The sequence below is a fragment of the Geotrypetes seraphini genome, chromosome 1 (genome assembly GCF_902459505.1).
Source record: "Geotrypetes seraphini chromosome 1, aGeoSer1.1, whole genome shotgun sequence".
NCBI lineage: Eukaryota > Metazoa > Chordata > Amphibia > Gymnophiona > Dermophiidae > Geotrypetes > Geotrypetes seraphini.
This window is the reverse complement of record NC_047084.1, coordinates 47534558-47555848: the sequence shown is the minus strand read 5'-3', so window position 1 is coordinate 47555848 and position 21291 is coordinate 47534558. Positions and strand designations below refer to the sequence as shown.

The 21291-nt window shown below is 43.3% G+C and overlaps 1 protein-coding gene across 4 annotated transcripts in view; it reads left to right on the top strand.

Moving 5' to 3' along the window:
- The window catches only part of RAB3C (RAB3C, member RAS oncogene family), a 324341-nt gene that overhangs the window by 25127 nt on the left and 277923 nt on the right, over window positions 1-21291 (top strand). The window contains exon 1 of one of the 4 annotated variants that reach the window (XM_033930800.1): window positions 7935-8239. The exons of 2 other annotated variants lie outside the window; for them this stretch is intronic. In XM_033930800.1, the coding sequence (XP_033786691.1) occupies window positions 8222-8239 (18 nt within the window). In that variant the 5' untranslated portion in view covers window positions 7935-8221. Of the gene's footprint in view, window positions 1-7934; window positions 8240-8633; window positions 8846-21291 lie in introns of those variants that run through there. One more of the 4 variants, XM_033930789.1, reaches the window with a different exon arrangement.

Genomic DNA, 21291 nt, shown 5'->3' with positions numbered 1-21291 from the left:
TCAGGGGCAGAGCAAGGTAAGAGTATCATAGGGATAAGAAGGAGGAGGGAGGATAAAAAAGGAAGGGATGCCTACTGCTGGACAGGGGGAGAAGGAAAGAGATGCTGATGGACAGGGGAGGTGAAGAAAAAATAACGGAGGACTAATGTTGGACAGGGGGAGAAGGAAAGAGGTGCTGCTGGACAGGGGGGAGGTAAAACAAAGGGAGAAGGGCTGCTGCTGCATAAGGAGAGCAGTGAAGGGGTGGTGGTGGACACAGTGGAGGTAAAAGGAAGGGAAAATGGACAGGGGGAGCAGGCAAGGGGTGGTGATGGACAGCCAAGGAAAAAGAAAGGCAGAAAGAAAGAAAGCGGCTAAGGAGAGAGAGAGAAAAAAAGACAGACACACACACATATGTTCTAGCACCCGTTAATCTAACGGGCTTAAAGACTAGTACTTTATAACAGAACAAAATGACAGAGCATATACATGGGAGTTTTTGTGTGCCTTACTTCCTCATGGTTTAACCAATTTTAATGTTAACAATTTCTCCTTGTATTCTTTTGTGCACTGCCATGAACCGAAAGGCATATGTGCGGTATATAAATCAATTATACTATGTTATGTTACAAGTATAAGCATTGATTGAGACAGAGCCAACATGGATTTAGTCACGGGAAATCTTGCCTCACCAATCTGCTACATTTCTTGGAAGGGTTGAATGAAGAAGTGGATAAAGGTGAGCCAGTCGATATCGTGTATCTGGATGAAAAAATTCTGAGAAAATTAGAAAGTCATGGGATAACAAGTAACATCCTATTATGGATTAAGAACAGGTTGAAAGACAAAACATAGAGTAGGGTTAAATGATCAAAATTCTCAATAGAAAAGGGTAAATAGTGGAGTTCAATAATCACTCTAAAGCAACCTTTGCACAGCTAGAATTAATACTTAAACAAGCAAAAAGCTGTGAACCAAGTAGTGAAAATGAATAGCTGCATATATCACAAAAAGGAGGAAAAGCCTCAGAACCCCATTAGGGAAGGGACCCACCTCTAACTAGAGAGGGCAAGTTCATGTCATCGGCATAAAAACCTCCTATAAATTTGTGCCCTGGGTCAAACTTCTCTATTCCTCTCCATGCAGCATCTCTCCCTTCCTCCTCTCCATTATCATGTACAACATTTCTTTCTCTCTCCCCATGCCTTCCACCCTATGTCCAACAATTCTCCTCTCTTCTCCAAGCATGTCTCCCTCCCTCTCACCCTTTCTACCTCTTTGTTGCATCTCATTTTCTCTGCTCCACCCCATGTCCAACAATTCTTCCTCTCCTCCCCCATGGGCAGTGGTTTTCCATCCCTCCTTTCCCCGTGTAGCAGCTTTCCATCCCTTCCTCCCTTTCCCATGTGCACTTCCCGACTAATGATGTATTGTTATCTCATATATGTTTTTAAGACAGTGTACACCGCCTAGAAGGCTGATTGGGCGGAATATGAAATTTTTAATAAACTTGAAACTTGAACACCCCACTTTCACTATGACATTTGACATGACTCTGGGCCTACCTCCTAAAGAAGCAGCGGGGGGCGATGGCAGGAGGGAGTGGGCATCCCTCCTGCCATATTTAAAAGTTTGGGGGGGGGGTGATGGCAGTAGGGAGTGGGCATCCCTCTTGTCATATTCGTTCACGTGGGAGGGGGCGATGGCAGGAGGGAGTGAGCATCTCTCCTGCCATATTTAAAAGTTTGGCGGGGCCAAATGGAAGGAGGGAATGGGCATCTCCATTGCCATATTCGTGTGTGTGTGAGGGGGGGAGCGTCTGGTGGCAGGAGGGGGTGCCCGATGGCGGCAGGGGGTGCGGATCGCAGGGGGGAGGGTGCCGGTTCACGGGGGGCCTTCGGGGGGAGCAATGCCGTTCTCATGGGGGGGAGCAGCGCTGCTGGCCTCGGGGGGGAGGGTGGGGGGGGGGAACCTATCAAAGCGAGTTTCCATTATTTCCTATGGGGAAACTTGTTTTGATAAACGAGCATTTTGGATTACAAGCATGCTCCTGGAACAGATTATGCTCGTAATCCAAGGTACCACTGTACTTGGTTTCTCAATTTAATTTGAATTGTTCTATTAGGTGTAGGAATGATGCTTTCATACCAGGCTCAGATCAGGATGAGGTGACCTAAATGGATGGTCTCTCCCCCTTTTATTGAGAATCTTAGCTCCTTTAATTACTTAGCTAATGCTCTGCAGTTACAATTTTATCATGCATTTACAGTGAGGATTATAGCAAGGTAACTCATTTGTTTACATATCTCATGTGCTTCTCAAAGCTACTATCTCACGTGACATATGAATACATAACAGTTACAATAAAGTGATTTCCAATGTGTACACTTCTGATATGTCTAAAATCTTACTATAGTATGTGACAGTCCAAAGGTTATAATGCATGCTTCTTAAGTCTCTCGGGATTAGCTTTAAACTCAGTGCCTGCTTTTGCACATAGGCAAAGTTTGATTGTTGCCTATATAAGGAATTCTTAAACAAGATAAGGGATAAGATAAAGGTAGACTTGGGTCAGGTTAATATGTGACAAAAAGGGAGGGGGGGGGATGCCTCAGCATTCTGTCACAAGGTGCTAGCATTTTCCTTGCTAATAGAATGTCGATGTGGCAGGGAATGAGAAAGGATTCATACTTTCTTCAAAGGCCTCAGATCCAAACACAAGGCTTAGATCAGTATACTGACCTGGCCTATGTGCTCTGACCTTGCCCTGGTTCAGAGCTGCATCCCTTCAACTAGGCCCACACGTAGAATTCATATGTTCACCTATCCAACAATAAAGACCTGCCGTTATAAAAGATTCCTGGACCAAACCCTCGCTTTTCAGGCAGGTAAATGGAACGATTGGCTGGGTAACATTATTATGCATTCCTCATCCTACTTTAGATTTAGAAAATCAGTAAAAATGAAATTGTTTCATCGATTTGTAACCTATGAACTTTAATGTTCTTACTTCTTCTATTCTGTATGCATGTATTTAATGACTTTGTATTTTGACTATTTCTCTGATTGTCCAGCACTTCTTGTTGTAAACCGCCTCAAACTATTATGGCTTTGGTGGTATATAAGAATAAAATTATTATTATTATTCCCTCTCCTGTTTTTAGATCCATTATCTCTTCTATCCCTCCCCCATTTCCCCTCTCCCTCCCCCAAGTCCATCCCACTTCTCCATGATCTCCCCCAAGTCCATCTCCCCCCTCTACCATCCATCTTCCCCCCTCCATCTTCTCCCCATCTCTCCTTCTCCAGCCCCCCAACTCCAAGTCCATTTCCCATCTCCCTCCAGCTCTGACTCCCAACACAGAAGCCCAGTATTTGGCTGGCAGAGGGCAACACATGTGCATTGTGCCACCTACCAAGAGCTCTGGGCGCTTTGCACAATGGACAAACACTTTTCCTGTGAGCTGCAGAAGATGCGGCCTTGCAAAAGCTGAGTGAGAAGCAGAACTTCCAATGCACTCGCACTGTGCACTCCTCGGGAGCCCCCATGTGCTACTGAAGGTCACTTAGACACAATAATCAGAGAAAGCAACACGGTTTATTCAGCATATAAGCGACTCCTGAGTACCAAGTTGGTAGCTTCAGAAGTCCCGAAACCAGGAAGTTACAGAGATATTTATTCATTTTTCTGGCTATACTACTGAATTCTAGAAAAAACTTTTCACGTGTTACTTTCCTTAACAATCATTGGTCCTAAGCTCACACTAGCAAGTCACTTATCTAAGCCCTGAAGTCTATCTGTTACATGTCTAGGAGGGCAGAATACAATATCATATATGCTGAGATAACCATAAGAAGCTAAGATGCCCAAGCTAAAACACCCAGTGCAGGCATGCTAGAACATGAGATAAGTTAGGTCTGCAGCTAAACATAATTCAGCATTTTATTAAAGAGAAAACTTAGTTCAACACTCAGGAAAACCAGTCCCAGACTCCTTCACTACCATGTCACCAGGTGCGCAGGTCTTTGGCCGTCATGTGGCCGATGAAAGGCCAGCCGCTGGCAGGACCCAGGAGAGCAGGCGCGCGCCACTGAACAGCAGCAGCAAGACCGGTACATGCAGGTGGCGGATCGGGGGCGTTTGCCGGGCTCCGGGAAAAGCAAGAGCGTGCATGCGGGAATATGAGGTGCAGGCATCTGCTGCCAGCCAACCAATTAAAAATCACCTTGTTGCCACTGTTCTACACGCAAAGGTCCACTCTGCTTTCCCTCTGCCACCAGAGTCCTTGCTTCTGATGTAACTTCTGGTTTTGCAAAATCGGAAGTTACATTAGATGGAAGGATTCCGGTGCCAAAGGGAAAGCCTGAAAGGGTCTCTAGCAAGGGAGCCGACGAATCAGTGAGTTCGATTTTTTACAAAAATAAATCAATTCGAATCGGGCAGCACTAGTCCTAAGTAGTCGCTCTTTTTCAGATCGTCAAATCCAGTCAGGATCTCTTCTTCTGCTTTGTGAATCGATCACTGCCTTCTTTTGCATGACATTTTCCCTCATTAGCATGCTTGGATCGGAGATTATGTGAGTGCTCAGAGAAGCACATCGGACAGCAGTTTTGTGAATCAGGTCGGGGAACACGAACAATCGCAAAACCAGTCAAACCGGTTTTGCGACGAACGTTACAGGATCGGTAAGTTTAGTGAATCTGTGCTTTAGAGCAGTGGTTCCCAACCCTGTCCTGGAGGAACACCAGGCCAATTGGGTTTTCAGGCTAGCCCTAATGAATATGCATGAAGCAAATTTGCATGCCTATCACTTCCATCATATGCAAATCTCTCTCATGCATATTCATTAGGGCTAGCCTGAAAACCCATTGGCCTGGTGTTCCTCCAGGACAGGGTTGGGAATCACTGCTTTAGAGCATTGCCTATAGCACAGGTATGAAACTCAAGGCCCACGGGCAAAATCTGGCCCGTCTGGTCATTTTATGTGGCCCACGGTCCAATGCCCCCAGTTTTACCTTGTGGCCGGCTCCCTCCTCCTCACAGGCGTAATGTGCATGGAACTGTGTGCAGCGGCTCCTCGCGCATCCCACATCTCATCCGGAAGCATTCCCTCTGACGTTGCGATGTCAGAGAGAAGGCCTATGGTTCAGGTGCAGGTTGCACGAGGAGCTGCTACATGTGGCTTCGTGCACACTTGGCTGTGAGGAGGAGGGAGCCGGCCACAAGATGACACTGGGGGGCATTGGACCGCAGGCTGCATAAAACAGCCAGGTTGGAGCCGGCCAAGTTAGACACCCGCCGGAGGGAGGCACAGCATGGAGGGAGGGAGACAATAAATATAGTGGGAATTAGTGCTGCCCGATTCAGAAAAACAAAATTTCAATTTGATTCAGCCTATTGAATCGATGATTCGATTTTCCTGCCCAATTGGGTATTTTTTTTAAAAAAACATCCTGGTGGGTTTATTTTATAATCTCTTCATCCCTTTTATAGCCTCTTCACCCCCTTTGCCTTCTCCTAACCACACTGGCGCTGTGGTGTAAACAAACAAAAAAGACTTTTCCTCTCTGTTAAATTCTAGCTCACATTTGTGGTTTAACACCAGCTCTGGCAGGATACACGTTTCAAATCTGACATATTGTAATCACAAAACAGAAAAAAAATTAGTTTTTCTACCTTTTGTTGTCTGGTCATTATTCAAATCTGGTTGTCCCAGGCTCTTGCTTGCCAGGGTCTCCTTCTTTCTCCATGCTAACCATCCATCTGCCATCTCTGTCCTCCCATTCCATTTCCCTTCCCTCCACAGGAGGTCTGGCATCTTTCCTTTTTTTCGTCTTCCTCCACATATCCACCTTTTCTTAACTACCCTTTCATCCAGTATCTCTCCCTCCTTCCCCACCACCCCAGGGTCCACCATCTCTCCCTTTCTTTTCCCAACTACCCTCCTATCCAGTATCAGTATCCCCCCTCCACACCATCTCTTGTGTACAACTTTCTGTTCCTCCCTCCCTAAATTCCATCATCTCTCTCCTCTATTTTTAGACCCATTATTTCTTCCCCCCAAAGTCCGGCACATGCACGTCTCTTTCAACCCCCCCCCCCCCTTCTGTGTACTTCTACACCAGGGCCCAATCCCCTGAAGGTCTGTCACCCCATGAAGGCCTGTACAACCCCCCTCCCCCAAAGGACTGCCCCCTGCCCCCCCACCCCCCAGAAGCCCTGCGTGTTCCCCCTGGCCTCCCGCCATCAATTTACCTAATTTCAGCTGCCTGGATAAGATCGCTAGTGCTAGCGATCTTTGTAAGTTGCCATCGGGTCTTCCAAGCTGCCTTCTCTTTGCCGCGGTCCTTCGTCAGAGGAGGGGCGGGACCGTGGCAGAGAGAAGGCAGCTCGGAAGACCCGATGGCAGCTTGCAAAGATCGCTAGCACTAGTGATCTTATCCAGGCTGCTTAAATTAGGTAAATTGATGCCGGGAGGCCAGGGGGGAAGCCACTTCCCAACTGACACTCCCCACTCGCCCTCTAAAGCAGGAGCGGGGGCGAAGGGGGAAGGGTCAGTCGCCGAATTGGGAGGTCAATTTTTTTTGTTTTTGAATCAATTTGAACCGATTCACCCGAAATGAATCGGTGAATCAGGCAGCACTAGTGGGAATGGTTGTATTTTCAAGTTAGTGTTTGAATTGTGTCAATTTTGAGCATTTTAATTTGCTCTGGAAGAAATACATTTGTTTCTTTCTCTCTGGGGGTTGTACTGCATGCAGAATCTTGAATCTAAGGGTATTTTTTAAAAATGTATTAGTACTTTTTGTTTTTGGTCCCGTATTTGCATAGGAGGCATCTGTGTTCTGGTAGGAATGAATGTTGAGAAGTATACAGTGTGTTTTGTGTAGTTTAATTTTGTGGTTAACCATTACGTGTTAATAAGATTATATTGTGTCTGTATATGAAAAATGAATGGAAAAATGGTGTTATAATTAGTATTATTATGGGGGCAGGGTCTGGGGCGGAGATTGGGCAGGGTCTGGCCTGTGACTTAGCCTGTGTTTTGGATTTCGGACCCTTAATGTGATTGAGTTTGACACCCCTGCCTTATAGCATGGATGAATCATAAGTTTCAGTACACAAGTCTACTGGACTCGGATTCTCCTTGAAATTGGTCATCGAGTTTCCAATCTATACAACATGGTATCCATCAACTAAAATGTACATGCATACATATAGCTATGCATTCATTTAAATTACCATTTTAGTGTTAATAAATATACAGGGAACATTAACCAACAAAACAACCAACACCACTAACACACACTGCAGCTGTTTACTTCTTGATATGACTGAAGCAGATCCAGAAATCTGTGTAGTGCTCTTGAAACTTTTGAGATTTTATTAAATTTCTTCAACATCAACATTTTGAAAAAAACCCCAAACAAAACTCCAACTGCAGCAGTTCTCAGACTGCAAGGGATGTTCAAACAGAATCATCACACTATGAACTTCCCCTTTCCCTCTCCCATCTAAAAGCCTGCCCTACCCAATGCACTTCTAACACATAATCTGGTGGAAACGTATCCTCCCAATGAACACGTGGTTTTTTTTCTTGTCGATATTATTAGTTCCCTCCTTTAGTTTAAGAATCGAAAAAAAAAAAATTTGGATTTTTATATAGGTGCCTTGTGAATAATTCATTCCACACATCACACCTCAACGACATATTGCGTTATGCTTAGTGAACAATAAATAATGCAGAACTTCTCAGAACAAGTGCCAGTGGGTCATACAATCCTTTCCCAGAATAGGCAATTAGGGGGAAGATTGTTTTAGGGCCCACTTGCATAAGAGGCCGAAACAAATGAGAGAGGGAGCTGATACTTTAAGGAGGGAGGGGTCAACCTTCCTGTCATCTATTGATTTTTTTTTTTTAATAAGACATTTTGCAATTAAATGCACAATAGCGATGCTGCTGCTTCGTTTCGGTGACACGCGCTCTCTCTTGGAGGAGGGAGCCGCTGTCGGACTGACTGGGGCTCTTTGCAATCGGCGACCCTGTGTTTGCCGCTTTACTTCCTTTCTTGCCTTTGTCAGCTGGGCAGCCGGCGTCTCCGATCCCTCCTCCCCGAGCAGCTGCCACCCGCAAATCGGCACACCGCTCATTGCGTCCTGCCACTCGGGCGCTTACGGTCGCTTTCTAATTTTCGCTACTGCGGGGTAGCGCTTCCCGCTCGCAGATCCCCATTGAGCTAAATGGAGCTGTACGGAAAGGTAAGAATGGTCGAGCCCAAACTCGGAACGCGCCTAAATCCCTTTACTAGAGTTAAAACTTACTGCATAACGCGTTGTTTGTTTGTTTTTCTCATTATAAGAGGGAACTAAGCTGGTAAAATCTGACAAATGCGCACGACTCCGCCGTCATGTGGTTTTTGTGCAGTTACCAGGGTAAATTGGGGAAACCCAAAGGTGCACCGCTTTTAAGGCACTTATAACAAATGATTCCCCCTGTGCTGGACCCAGGGAGGTTTGGGTGCAATTCCCCATATCAGAGGTGGAGGGCGTGCTGTAGAGCTGTGAGTGGTGAAAAGTCTCCGGCCGCTTAGGATCACGGGAGTTGTAGTCCTAGGGGACCGCCTGCTCCTCTCTCTAGTACAGCGATTGGGGAGTGCAGGACTACTAGTTACTGCGAGCGGCGTCGGCGTGTGCTGAAGACCTGAGGCTTGGACAGCGCCAGTGCTGATGCTGAAACCGGGATCTTAGTAAACGCCGGGTTTGACCAAGTGAATCATTCTCGAATATCCTCTCATAGTAGCGTCGAACTAAGAAGATAAAGAGGAATCCCTTTTCGCGACAATGCGACAAGAAGCATCCGTGCAGGTTTGTTGTAATAGATTGCGTTGGCTCGAGCCAGATAGCCTTCGAGCGGTTACCCAAGTGGATATGCAGCTCTGACCATGCAAAGTGAAAAAAAATATATATATTTTATTCTGTGTTAGTTAGACGTAACGGGTATCGTATACGTTCGGTTTGCTGAAGGTTTTATGGGATTTTGACATTAGACAATAGTGCGCATTTTCTAAAATAATCTAGTCTAGAAAGAGATGTTTTTACTGAGGTTTGTAGACAAAACATCGAAGTTGAAATGATTTCAATTGAGCTTATCATTCTGCTCATTTGTGGAAGGCAAGAGGAGCAGTAAATCCGAGTCATCCTAATATGGGATTATTTTGAAGGCATATGTAATTAACTGACTTATTACAAACAGCTCATTATACAGTAAGAACTAAATTGCAAACACAATGGTAGAAAATATTGCAGTTTTACAAACCTGTGAATTTGTTTTAAATTTTCTTTGTAAGCTATACAATATGCTGATTTAGTATTTTAGTATTACAAAAGTACCCTATAGTACCAACTACATCAGGGGTGTCAAAGTCCCTCCTCTAGGGCCGCAATCCAGTCGGCTTTTCAGGATTTTCCCAATGAATATGCATGAGATCTATTTGCATGTACTGCTTTCATTGTATGCTAATAGATCTCGTGCATATTCATTGGGCAAATCCTGAAAACCCGACTGGATTGCGGCCGTAGGAGGGACTTTGACACCCTGAACTACATATAGTGATACATAATGTATTAGTCCAGTGGTTCTTAAAACTGTCTGGGGGCCCTCAGACAGCCGGGTTTTCAAGATATCCCTAATGAATATGCAAGAGGCAGATTTGCATATAATAGAGGTGACAGGTATACAAATCTGCCTCATGCATATTCATTAGAGCTATCTTGAAAACCTGACTGGCTGGGGCTCCCCTAGGACAGGTTGAAGAACCACTGTATTAGTCTATTCCGACACACATAAACCTGTACTGAGCATGAACATAACTGTTCCTCACATGCATGCAAATGATTATGCATGTCTGTTGATTGATTTTAATAGTTATACTCTTACTATCACTTATCTACACTTTCACAATAGGGAGGACATTCCTAACAAGAATCCTAGTTGAAAACTGGAATCACATTTCAGTTTTTTTAGTCATGTTGGTACTGGAAAAATAGCACTGTACATAACATAAGAAAATTTAGGTGTATAACAAAAATATGATCAAACATATCAACATCCTAATCCTAATTTACATGACCATAAGCTGTTTTGTAGAGCAGTCTGCTAGGACTCTGCTTCCATCATGCTCTCAAATCTATTTTCATTGTTTCAAAATGAATTATTTCTACGTAGCAATGCACACATTATTAAATAGGAAATCAATAATGTTTAGATTCTGCTTGAAGTACTTCAAGGCTTGGTTAATTGCACTCTACACATATGTCCTAAGTCATGTTCTTTATGGACACCTTATTAAAGCTGTAATAAGTTCAGTACTTTATACATTTATTGTTACTTTTTTTATTCTTTAGGATATAGCCAACACCTTTTTTTTTTAGTAGTAGCTCAAGGTGATTTACGTTCAGATACACTAGATATTTCTCTGTTCCTGGAGGACTTGCAATCTGAGTTTTGCACCTGAGAAATTAAGAGGGTTAAATGACTTGCTCGGTATTACAAGGAGCAGCTGTGGGATTCCCTGATTGTCAACCTGGTACTTAAACCATTAAGCTAGTTGTCCACTTGGTGCATCAGCAAAACAACAACAAAAAATACATTACCAGATCTCTGGAAGAACTAGTTGTGCTAATCTGTATCATATTTAGTTTTGCAAGCCATTGTGTGCCAGATGTACTGAAAGGATTTTCCTATTTTTTAGGTAGTGTAAAAATTATTTTTACACATATATGACAGTTTATGTGCATAAAGTGCCACTCACAAATTTACCCATGCATATTTGTTTGGAATAGGCATGTTTGGGAGTGAATTGTGGTTGGAGCATGGGGGCAGCCACAGTTTATATGCAGTGTTTGTATAACTACATTAGATAAAGCTTCAGTATAACCATGAATTCTGTGTTTTTACAGGGGAAATTTTAAAAAGACATTCAGGTAATAAGCATATGCTTGACCTCTGAACATTGGCAACTTGTTATAAAATTACCCATCACATATGGGAATATACCTAGTAAATCTGGCCTGTTTTTATGAGAGAACATGCATGATATGCATTGTTATGGAATCTCTAATCCTCCAGAGGCAAAACCAATAAAATAGTCCAGCTGAGCCTGTCCCTTCTCATTGATTGGAGGCTCGCATTATTTATTTTGCCAGTTGTATTACAGTATTTTATATTGTTAGACCAGGGGATCTTAAACCCAGTCCTCGGGACACACCCTGATAATCTGGTTTTCAGCATGTCTGCAATGAGTTTGCATGAAATTTGCACACATTACCTCCATTGTATGCAAAGTCATTGTGGTCATCCTGAAAAGCTGTTTGGTTCTGTCTGAAGGATTCAGTTGAGAGTCATTGTATGTTCAGGGCTGCCCAGTCCTGTCCTTGAAACACCACACAGCCAGTCAGGGCACTGACATTATATGTATGAGAGAGTTCTGTGTGCAAATGTATCTCAAGCATTTTCATTGTGGTTATCCTGAAAGTCTGAATGGCTATATGGGGTCTACAGGACTGATTTTGGAAGCCCCACTGTAGTGTAATTTAGTCAACATAATAGAGTTTTTGGGATACTGACATTTTTTTTTCTTTCATATCTTTGTACTGAAAGGTCATATGAAGACAGAATTAGCACAAGCCAAGTTTGAGTGGTTAGTGAAAAGTTACAATATATAGATCCATATTTCAGATTAATCAGAAGGAAACATAATATACACTTTATAAATCTGTATGACAGTTTTAAAAAATGAGAAAGATGCATGAGACATAAAATGATATGGGACTTGTGCCAAAAGATGTATGAGAAAAGACTTGAAGACTTCGATATGTATACCCTAGAGCAAGGGTAGGCAATTCTGGTCCTTAAGAGCCGGAGCCAGGTCAGGTTTTCAGGATATCCACAATGAATATGTATGAGATGGATTTGCATGCACTGCCTCCTTGAGATGCAAATCTATCTCATGCATATTTATTGTGGATATCCTGAAAACCTGACCTGCCTGTGGCTCTCGAGGACCGGAATTGCCTACCCCTGCCCTAGAGCAGTGGTTCCCAACCCTGTCCTGGCCCAACCAGGCCAATTGGGTTTTCTGGATAGCCCTAATGAATATGCATTGAGCAGATTTGCATGCCTGTCACTTCCATTATATGCAAATCTCTCTCGTGCATATTCATTAGAGCTATCCTGAAAACCCAATTGGCCTGGTGGTCTTCCAGGAACCACTGCCCTAGAGAAAAGGAGGGATGGGGTAGGGGGATCTGATACAGGTATTTAAATAAAAAAAAACTCCAAAAAATGTTACTCACCAGCAGTGGGTTACACCATTAAAATCTACATTCATAGAAAACGGGTGGAGAAAAAGCCTCAAGGCATATACAGTATATCACGCAGCAATCATTGATGATTTTTCAGCTGGCGTTGTTTTTGTCATTGGCAAAAAACTCACACCCACCAAATGTGAAGATTTAATAGGGAAGACTCCACTACTGTTCACTTTCAATTTAGAATTCAAAGAAAAAATTAGTACTTAGCTCAGTTGCCACAGAGTTACTGCAACAGCTGTGTTGAAACGCCAACATCAATATATTTTCATCAGCATTGAAAAGACCTGCATGGGATACACACAGACAAACACTGTATAGAAAAAGGATGGGATACAATTAATGTAAAACTTAAATGACCTCATAACTGGAGTGAGCTTTGATGACAGCATCAGAAGTTGGGAAGTAAGACCAATGCTGGGCAGACTATGGTCTGGGTTCCATAAATGGCTCTCCGAAGAATTGGGCGTAGAAGACTTCAGAGCAACAAATGGATGACTAGAGAGGTGAAAAGTTTGTAACTGCATAAGATTTAAGAATCAGCATGGCAAAAAACATGACGTGGATTAGTTTGGTGCAGAAAGATGGGTCATGGAAGTGTTGCCATCAGCCATTGGTGGATATGAACCATGCGATGTTTTCAACGCCGATGAGACGGGCCTGTATTGGTGTGCCATCCCTGATGGAATATTGGCTGTCAAACGCAGCAAAACTTATGGCTTCAAGGTGCCAAAGGAACGATTGACATTGCTGCTCAGTTGCTTCCCACTGGTGATTGGGAAGAATCGAAATCCTTGGTGCTTCAAAAACATTAAATGCCTGCCTGTTGAATATGAAAGCATACAAAAACGCCAGATGATGGTGACACTGTGGATTGAATGGTTGCAGAAGCTTGAAAATCTGATGAGGAGGCACATTGTAATGCTGTGTGATAACTGCAGCACACAGCAATGACGTAAGACTAACCAACATCAAATTTGTGTTTCTGCCACCAATCACGACATCTTTGATCCAACCGATGGACCAGGGGATAATCGCCAACTTCAAACGTCATTACAGGTCACTCATCTTAAGATATGTGATGGCAGAGATTGATGCAAGCACGGAATCCAGCCCACGAGCTGCTGAGCTCGCGAGAAAAATGATGGTGCTTGACTCTCTTCACATGGTACAGGAGGTTTGGAGTCAAGTCTCATCATCAATAATTTCAAATTGCTATTGTTCACGCATCTGATGAGACAAATGAAGCTGACACTTCATCATTGAACTCCCAGTTGGACTCTTGCCACAAGAGTTTGAGCTGTATCTCGTCGTTGACAATGATGTGCCCACATCTTCTGACAGCACTAATTCCGATATCTGTACAGTCATAAAGGACACTGCAGACAACCAAGAGTCTGATGAGGACGGAGATACTGCTGCGGTCATCATGACTAATGAAACACCTGCAGAGATTGTTTCCTTCTTGGACTCGCTGAAGTCCCTACACACGCTGCTTTGTTATCTGGAGATAAATGGATGTCACGACTATGGACAGTTAGTTGTACAGCATCAGTAGTCAGATACATAGCTAGAATCGTGCAATCTGCATGTAGATAACAATGACTGATTATTTCAGTAGAATGTTGGTTTAAAAAAGGTTTACAGCATATTGCATTAGACGGAACAGTGCTGTTTCTAAAAACTGAACCATGTTAAATTGTGTGTTTTTTGCTGAATAAAAGTTTTATTGCATTTGACTACAACGTACTGTGATTTTTCATGACTAAAAAGTGATACTCCGATTAAGCGCACACTCCATTTAAACTCACATCACGGTTCGGTCTAGTCTGGAGGGCTTGCACTTAAGCGGAGTCGACTGTACACACAATATTAAGAACCCACACACACAAATCATACTAAACTGTATGCAGAGAAAATGTTATCATTTATATTTGGGGTTATTCAAAGAGGTCAAGGCAGTTGACTTTAAAATATGCAATGTCACCCCAGTAAGAACTATAGAAAAACAGAAAAATATAGTGCAAAATATAGACAGCAGATATAAATTCCCAAAACTAACACATTTCGATCATTAAATTGAAAATAAAATCATTTTTTTCTACCTTTGTTTGGTGATTTCATGAGTCTCTGGTTGCACTTCCTTCTCACTGTGCATCCAATATTTCTTTCTTTCTCTCTCCTGCACGCTTCCTCTCCTCCAGACCTCATTCCCTTCTTCAACCAACATCTATCTCTGTCCCTCTATGAGTCCAACTTTTCTTCCTCTCTCCTCTACCCCTATTGGCAACATGTCTCCCTCTCTCTATCTCTCCGTCCATCTGTCTTGAGAGATCCAGACATCTCTTCCCACCCCCTCTACTGCCACATCCAACATTTCTCTCACTCTCATGCCCTGGATCATGTGCAGCATTTTTCATCACTGCCCACCAGCCCCATGCCCATTTCTCCTATCACTCCTCTCCAGCACATTGACACATCTCTCCCTTAATCACTATGTCCAACATTCCTGCCCCTTGCATCTCTTTCAATCTGTCCCTGTGTTCCCTCTCCACCATCATATCCAACATTTCTCCTTCTCATCCTTCTATTCCCCATGCATCTCTACCTCACTCCTCTCTATTCCCAATTTTCCTCGTTCTTCCTGGTGCTTGGGTTTCATGTCTCTGAATGTTGTTTTTTTTAAGTGCTGCTTCAAGAACAGTTTATTAACCATATCTGCACCACGATTTGGCTCTGTGTAAACTAAACTTTCTTGAACTTCCTGTGTTATGGTAGAAGTATGTGTGTGTGGGGAGGGGGGGTAGGGTATGAGCAAGAGAGAAATTGGGTGAAGGCTGAGGGGTGGTTATGAAAGAGAGACAGAAGATGGGGGATGGCTGGGGAAGGGGACAGGTATGAATTAGAGACTGGTGGGGTCCCAGGCCATGATGTTATGTGAAACAAAGAAGCAATTGCTTTTTTATTTCACTTATCAGCTAACAGCATGCTTTAGGCAGGGAAATGTCTGCCTTCTGCAAATGATTTTGCAGAGGCACCTTAAAGGCATAGGTGCCAACATTTCAAAATGATTAGGGGGTACCAAACACAACACAAAGAGAGGCGTAGCCAGTAGAAGGAAGAAGGTGTTGATGCCCCTGTACAGGTCATTGGTAAGGCCCCACTTGGATTATTGTGTTCAGTTTTGGAGACTGTATCTGGCGAAGGACGTAAGAAGACTTGAAGCGGTCCAGAGGAGGGCGACGGAAATGATAGGAGGCTTGCGCCAGAAGACATATGAGGAGAGACTGGAAGCCGTGAATATGTATACCCTAGAGGAAAGGAGAGACAGGGGAGATATGATTCAGACGTTCAAATACTTGAAGGGTAGAACATAATCTTTTCCAGAGAAAGGAAAATGGTAAAACCAGAGGACATAATTTGAGGTTGAGGGGTGGTAGATTCAAAGGCTATATTAAGAAATTCTACTTTACAGAGAGGATGATGGATGCCTGGAATGCGCTCCTGAGAGAGGTGGTGGAGAGTAGAACTGTGATTGAGTTTAAAGGAGCATGGGATGAACACAAAGGATCTAGAATCAGAAAATAATATTAAAAATTGAACTAAGGCCAGTATGGGCAGACTTGCACGGTCTGTGACTGTATATGGCCATTTGGTGGAGGATGGGCTAGGGAGGGCTTCAATGGCTGGGAGGGTGTAGAAGGGCTGGAGTAGGTTTTAACGGATATTTCGGCAGCAGGAACCCAAGCACACTATCATGTAGAGCTTTGGATTCTTGCCCAGAAATGACTAAGATGAAAAAATTTAAATTGAATCAGGTTGGGCAGACTGGATGGACCATTCGGGTCTTTATCTGCCGTCATCTACTATGTTACTATGTTACTATGTAACACATTGTGTTACACTATACAACTATACAACTATACACTGTGTTACACATTGTGTAACACATTGTGTTACACTATAACACTATGTCCTACCTGGACACAGCAAAGGAACTTGCTCAATATTGGGAGGCACTTGACACTTGCACAGCTGGTTCCTATGCTTGGGGGACTGATTTACTAATGTTTCTTTGCACACAGAGAACAGGAAAATGGCCTTTTTAAATGAGTTTGTAAAAGAGCTATTGGTGGTCTGGAAGGGGAGTCAACCTCCCTCTTATCCCCCCAAGTCACAGGGGACAATGTTGGAGGGGAAGGAAAGAGAAGCAAGAGATCAGGGAGGGAATTCATTAGCCTTCCTCCCCCCTATAAAATTCACTGCTTCGGTTGGTAGGGCGTGAAGAAGTGAGAGAGATCTTAGCTGCTGACTCCTAAGTTTCTGGGCCGGTACCTAGATTTAATGGAAATTTGTCAAGGCCTGCTGTAAGTTACTTGCATAAGTAGAAGCCCCACCCATATCCCACCAAAGCTCCACCCATATATACACCCATCTTCCATTTATGCGCCATGCCACTTGTGTACTGTTACAGAATAGTTACAGAATAGTCACCGCTGTCACATTTGTGGGTAAGTGTGCACTGTATGACAGTATTCTGTATGTTTATATGGAGTGACATAGTTAAGGAGGGGGTGGTCTTCCCTAGGTGACTCATGGTGAGGGTGCAGGCACCCGTCCTCCTCTCTGCCCCCTACCCCCACCTATGCACGCTGCTTCCCTACCCCTGTACCTCTGTAATGTTCCTGGCGCGAGCAGAAACCCCCAAGCTGCTGTTGCGCTAACGTCGGCTCTTCCTCTGATGTCACTTTCTGGACCCGTGCCTAGAAGTGACATTAGAGGAAGAGCAGACGCGACAGCAGCTTGGGGGTTGCTGCTCACGCCAGGAATGTTATAGAGGTACGGGGGAAGGGAAGCGGCGCACACGTGGCATGAGAGGACAGGGAAGGAATGTGTAGAGGTGGGGGTGGGGGTGGAGAAGAGGGCATGGGGGGCGTCTCTCACCCTCGCTATGCCACTGGGAAGCATCTGTAGGTTGTTCAGAATTCTGCTGTTAAATTCTAGTCTAATGCCCACAGGTTTGCTCGTATAATACCTTTACTTACTAAAAATCTTTGACTCCTTTCCTTAATGAGATGCACTTTTAAGATTTTGTTACTTGCCATAAGGTAAGGTACTAACATTCAGGCTACTCTTTGGGTTTTGGCCAGGTACTAGTGACTTGGATTAGCCACCGTGAGAACGGGCTACTGGGCTTGATGGACCATTGGTCTGACCCAGTAAGGCTGTTCTAGTGGTCTGAAACTCGTGGCCCGCCAGGCACTATTTTGAAGCCCTCGGTATGTTACCATTGTTCTGGAACGTTGTCCGCCTCACTTCTGTAAGCTCACGCAAGCGCTTTCCTGCGTCTGTACATGATTGTGAGGTGGAGTGGATGAAATTGTACAGACGGAGGAAAGCGCTTGCGTGAGCTTACAGCAGTGAGGTGGGCAATGTTCCAGAACGTAAGGTAACTTGCAGCTTGCACGTGTGTACGTAATCTCGTGGCGGTTGTGTCCGGTGCTGGAGGAGGTGAGAGCTGAAGGTGGTTGCAGACGTGACCAGCGGCACTTAAGCACAGGTTTTCCAGGCACAAGTCGGATATTGAGTCTCCCCTCTACAAAAAAAGCCTATAGGACTACACCAAAATCTTGTTTCTTGCTGTAGATACTTTAGATTAGAATCTAAATCACAATTTTGCATGAGGTAAAACTCTTTATAGTTTATAAATCTTTCCTTAATTGCTTCTGATCATTTCAGCTATACACAGCTGAAAGCAGTGCAACATGCAGAAAATGAAAAACTATCTAAACTTCACTTTCTGCATGTTGCAAACGAGTTTTACCTCATGTAAAGTTGTCATTTTTTTAATAAAACATTAACTATTTTTTCTGCGACCCTCCAAGTACAGTGGTGCCTCGCATAACGAACGCCTCGCACAACGAACGCTGCACACAACGAACTTCATGTCTTGATTCACACAACGAACTTCGTTTCACACAACGAACTTCGTTTCACACAACGAACTTCGTTTCACACAACGAAGTCGCCCGAGCTGCCGATGTATTGCATCCTTCCGCGCAGGCACTGCAGGCAGTCATTAGTCACTGCGCTTAACTGCCCTCTCTCACTGTATACAGTCGTCCTTTTAAGATAAACTCAATATTTTTTATATATCATGGCTTCTAAAAAAAGCAGGAAGGTGATTTCTGTTGAAATGAAACGGGAAATAATTAGAAGGAGTGAATGTGGGGTAAAACAGTGTGACCTCGTCAAAGAGTTTGGCCTCAGCAAGACCACCATTTTCACCATTTTGACAAATTTATCTTTTTTTTATGTCATCTTAGCATATTTTATGCTGCAGAACGAATTATTTTTTTTTAACATGTATTGTTATGGGAAAACGCGTTTCACATAACGAACTTTTCGCATAACAAACTTGCTCCTGGAACGAATTAAGTTCGTTGTGTGAGGCACCACTGTACCTATAAATCCAAAATGTGGCCCTGCAGAGGGTTTGAGTTTGAGACCACTGGGCTATTCTTATGTTCTTAATCTCATTTCCTTTGTTCATACTTGCATGCTCTCTTCCCAGTCAGACAATCTACTCTTTAATCCATCTGTCCCTTGTGTTTAACTTGATTCAACCAGGAGTTTAGCCTTTTTTCTTTCTTGCTTCTTATCTCTGGAACACTCTTCCAGTATTGCTTCAGAAAAAGTTCCGCAAAACATCTAAAGCCAGTCTCAAAACTTGTTGGTTTTTGGGGAGATGACATTAATTCATATAAAGCCAGCACATTTGAAAAGACCTTTGCAATGTTGAACTTGTGGAGACCTTAATTCTTTCTTAATTTCAGATGTCAGTACCTTTTTTTTTTTTTTTTTTTAATCTAAGTATATAGGTAATTTTAAAAAAATTATATTTAGGGCTTCATATTCAAAGTGATTTAAGTGGGTAAGAGAGGCAAATAAAATATTGGAAGAGTTGGGGAGGAGCCCAGAATTTTGCAAGCGCCAACAATATTGACTACATACTTAACCAGGCATATAGGACCACATAAATAGGTGTCGTAACTTTACCTGGTTAAGTATGAGGGTGTCAGTACCCTCATAACCTCCAAGTAGCAACCAGTAGCATCCAAAGGTCTCCCCTCCCTCCCAACTTCCTCTAATGTGGCCTGAAACTCCTTCCTATATCCTCCACAACAACAAAATCTCCCCCAACATGATGTGACCCTCTGATACTCCTTTCCCTTCCCTCCCCAAGAATAAATATCCACCTATGATTTGATCCCTTTCCCCTCTCCCAAAGCAAAGACTCATCTCCATTCTGATCCTTTCCACTGCTTAAATGCAAAGGCCCATCCTCAATCCTATCCCCCTCCCCCAGAGCCTTCTAGACCTCAGCATGGCAACCTCTGACACCCTGTAGGTCCTCCTCAGACTTATCTTTGAAATCATTGGTTAGCTGTGATCCCCACTCACATCTGTCCATCATGTCTTCATATGGAAAATGGCTTCCATGACCTTTAGTAATAGCCTTGCAGTACTTGCTACAGAGGGGCCCACAGGGTTGGGGGACCATGTTAGGGCTAGAAAACAATGGGGGAGCGAGGAGGGAGGAGAATTGGATCAGGGTGTGTCTTTACTTTTGGGAAGGGAGATTAGATTTAAGGGGGTGGGGGAACCAGACCAGATACCATTATGCGATTCCTGGCTGATATTCAGCTGAGCCCCACATAAGTGTCTTATACAGGTGCCTGGCTGAACATCAGCTGGGAACTGCATAATAATAATAATAATAACTTTATTTTTATATACTGCCATACCATAAACAGTTCTAAGTGGTTTACAAGGGAAGAGACTATACAGCGAACTTTCAAATTTACATTGGCATGTTAAGTTTAGTCATGTTTATCTAGAAGTGTATTGAAAGTACATCAGGTTGAGGTGGGTTCAGAGAAATTTGTCAAAGAGATAGATTTTTATTGGCTTTCTAAAGGTTTGGTATGAAAGAGCCTTTGAGATGAAGTTGGTTAAACATTTGTCCATTTGCCTGCTTGGAATGATAGTGTTCTGTCAAGGTATCTCTTGTAGGTGCAGCCCTTTAGGGATGGAAAAGCGAACAGGTAGGTACTGTGTGTATTTGTTGTTCCTGGGAATTTGAATTGGTGAGACAGATAGGTTGGGGATGAACCTGTCATGGTTTTGAAGCAAAGGCAAGCAAACTTAAAAATGACCCTTGCTTCCACAGGCAGCCAGTGTAGTTTTTTGTAATATGGGCTTATATGGTCTGATTTCTTGAGGCCATAAATGAGACAGACTGCAGCATTTTGGATGACTCTCAGTCGTTTGATGATTTTTTTTGAGAGATCCCAAGTATATAATGTTGCAGTAGTCTAAGGTACTTAAGATCAGGGATTGAACCAGCAGACGGAAGGAAAAGAAATCGAAGTATTGTTTAATGGTACAAAGTTTTCATAGTGAGAAAGCATTTTTTGACTTGAGCATTAGTGCACCAGCAGTACCAGCAGCTACCTTCAGTCTAGTGAGGCCCAAATATTCAGTGTGATTACCCATGCTTGGCCCAGCAAATAATATTCTGATCTAATTTAGCCAGCGACAGTCAGCATTAAAAAAATGCTGTTGCCAGCCAAATATTGACTGATCACCTTATAATGAAGAAAGAGTACTGTTTGAAATGGCTTTACTCTTTCTGATTGTCCATGACTACAGCATATAATAAGCTAGTAGCAAAATGTAAAGAAGCATCCTAAGGTAAAACAGATATCTACCAAGCTATTACATCCACAGGGGCTCTGTGGTGTTTTATGTGTTCCCACTGGGTTTCATTTAAAATGAATCCTGTATATGTCTTCGAGCTTCTTGCCATTTCATTCATGGTAGTGCTTCCTATTCAAACTACGGTAGTTTATAATTGTTACTATAACAAAAGACCCAGG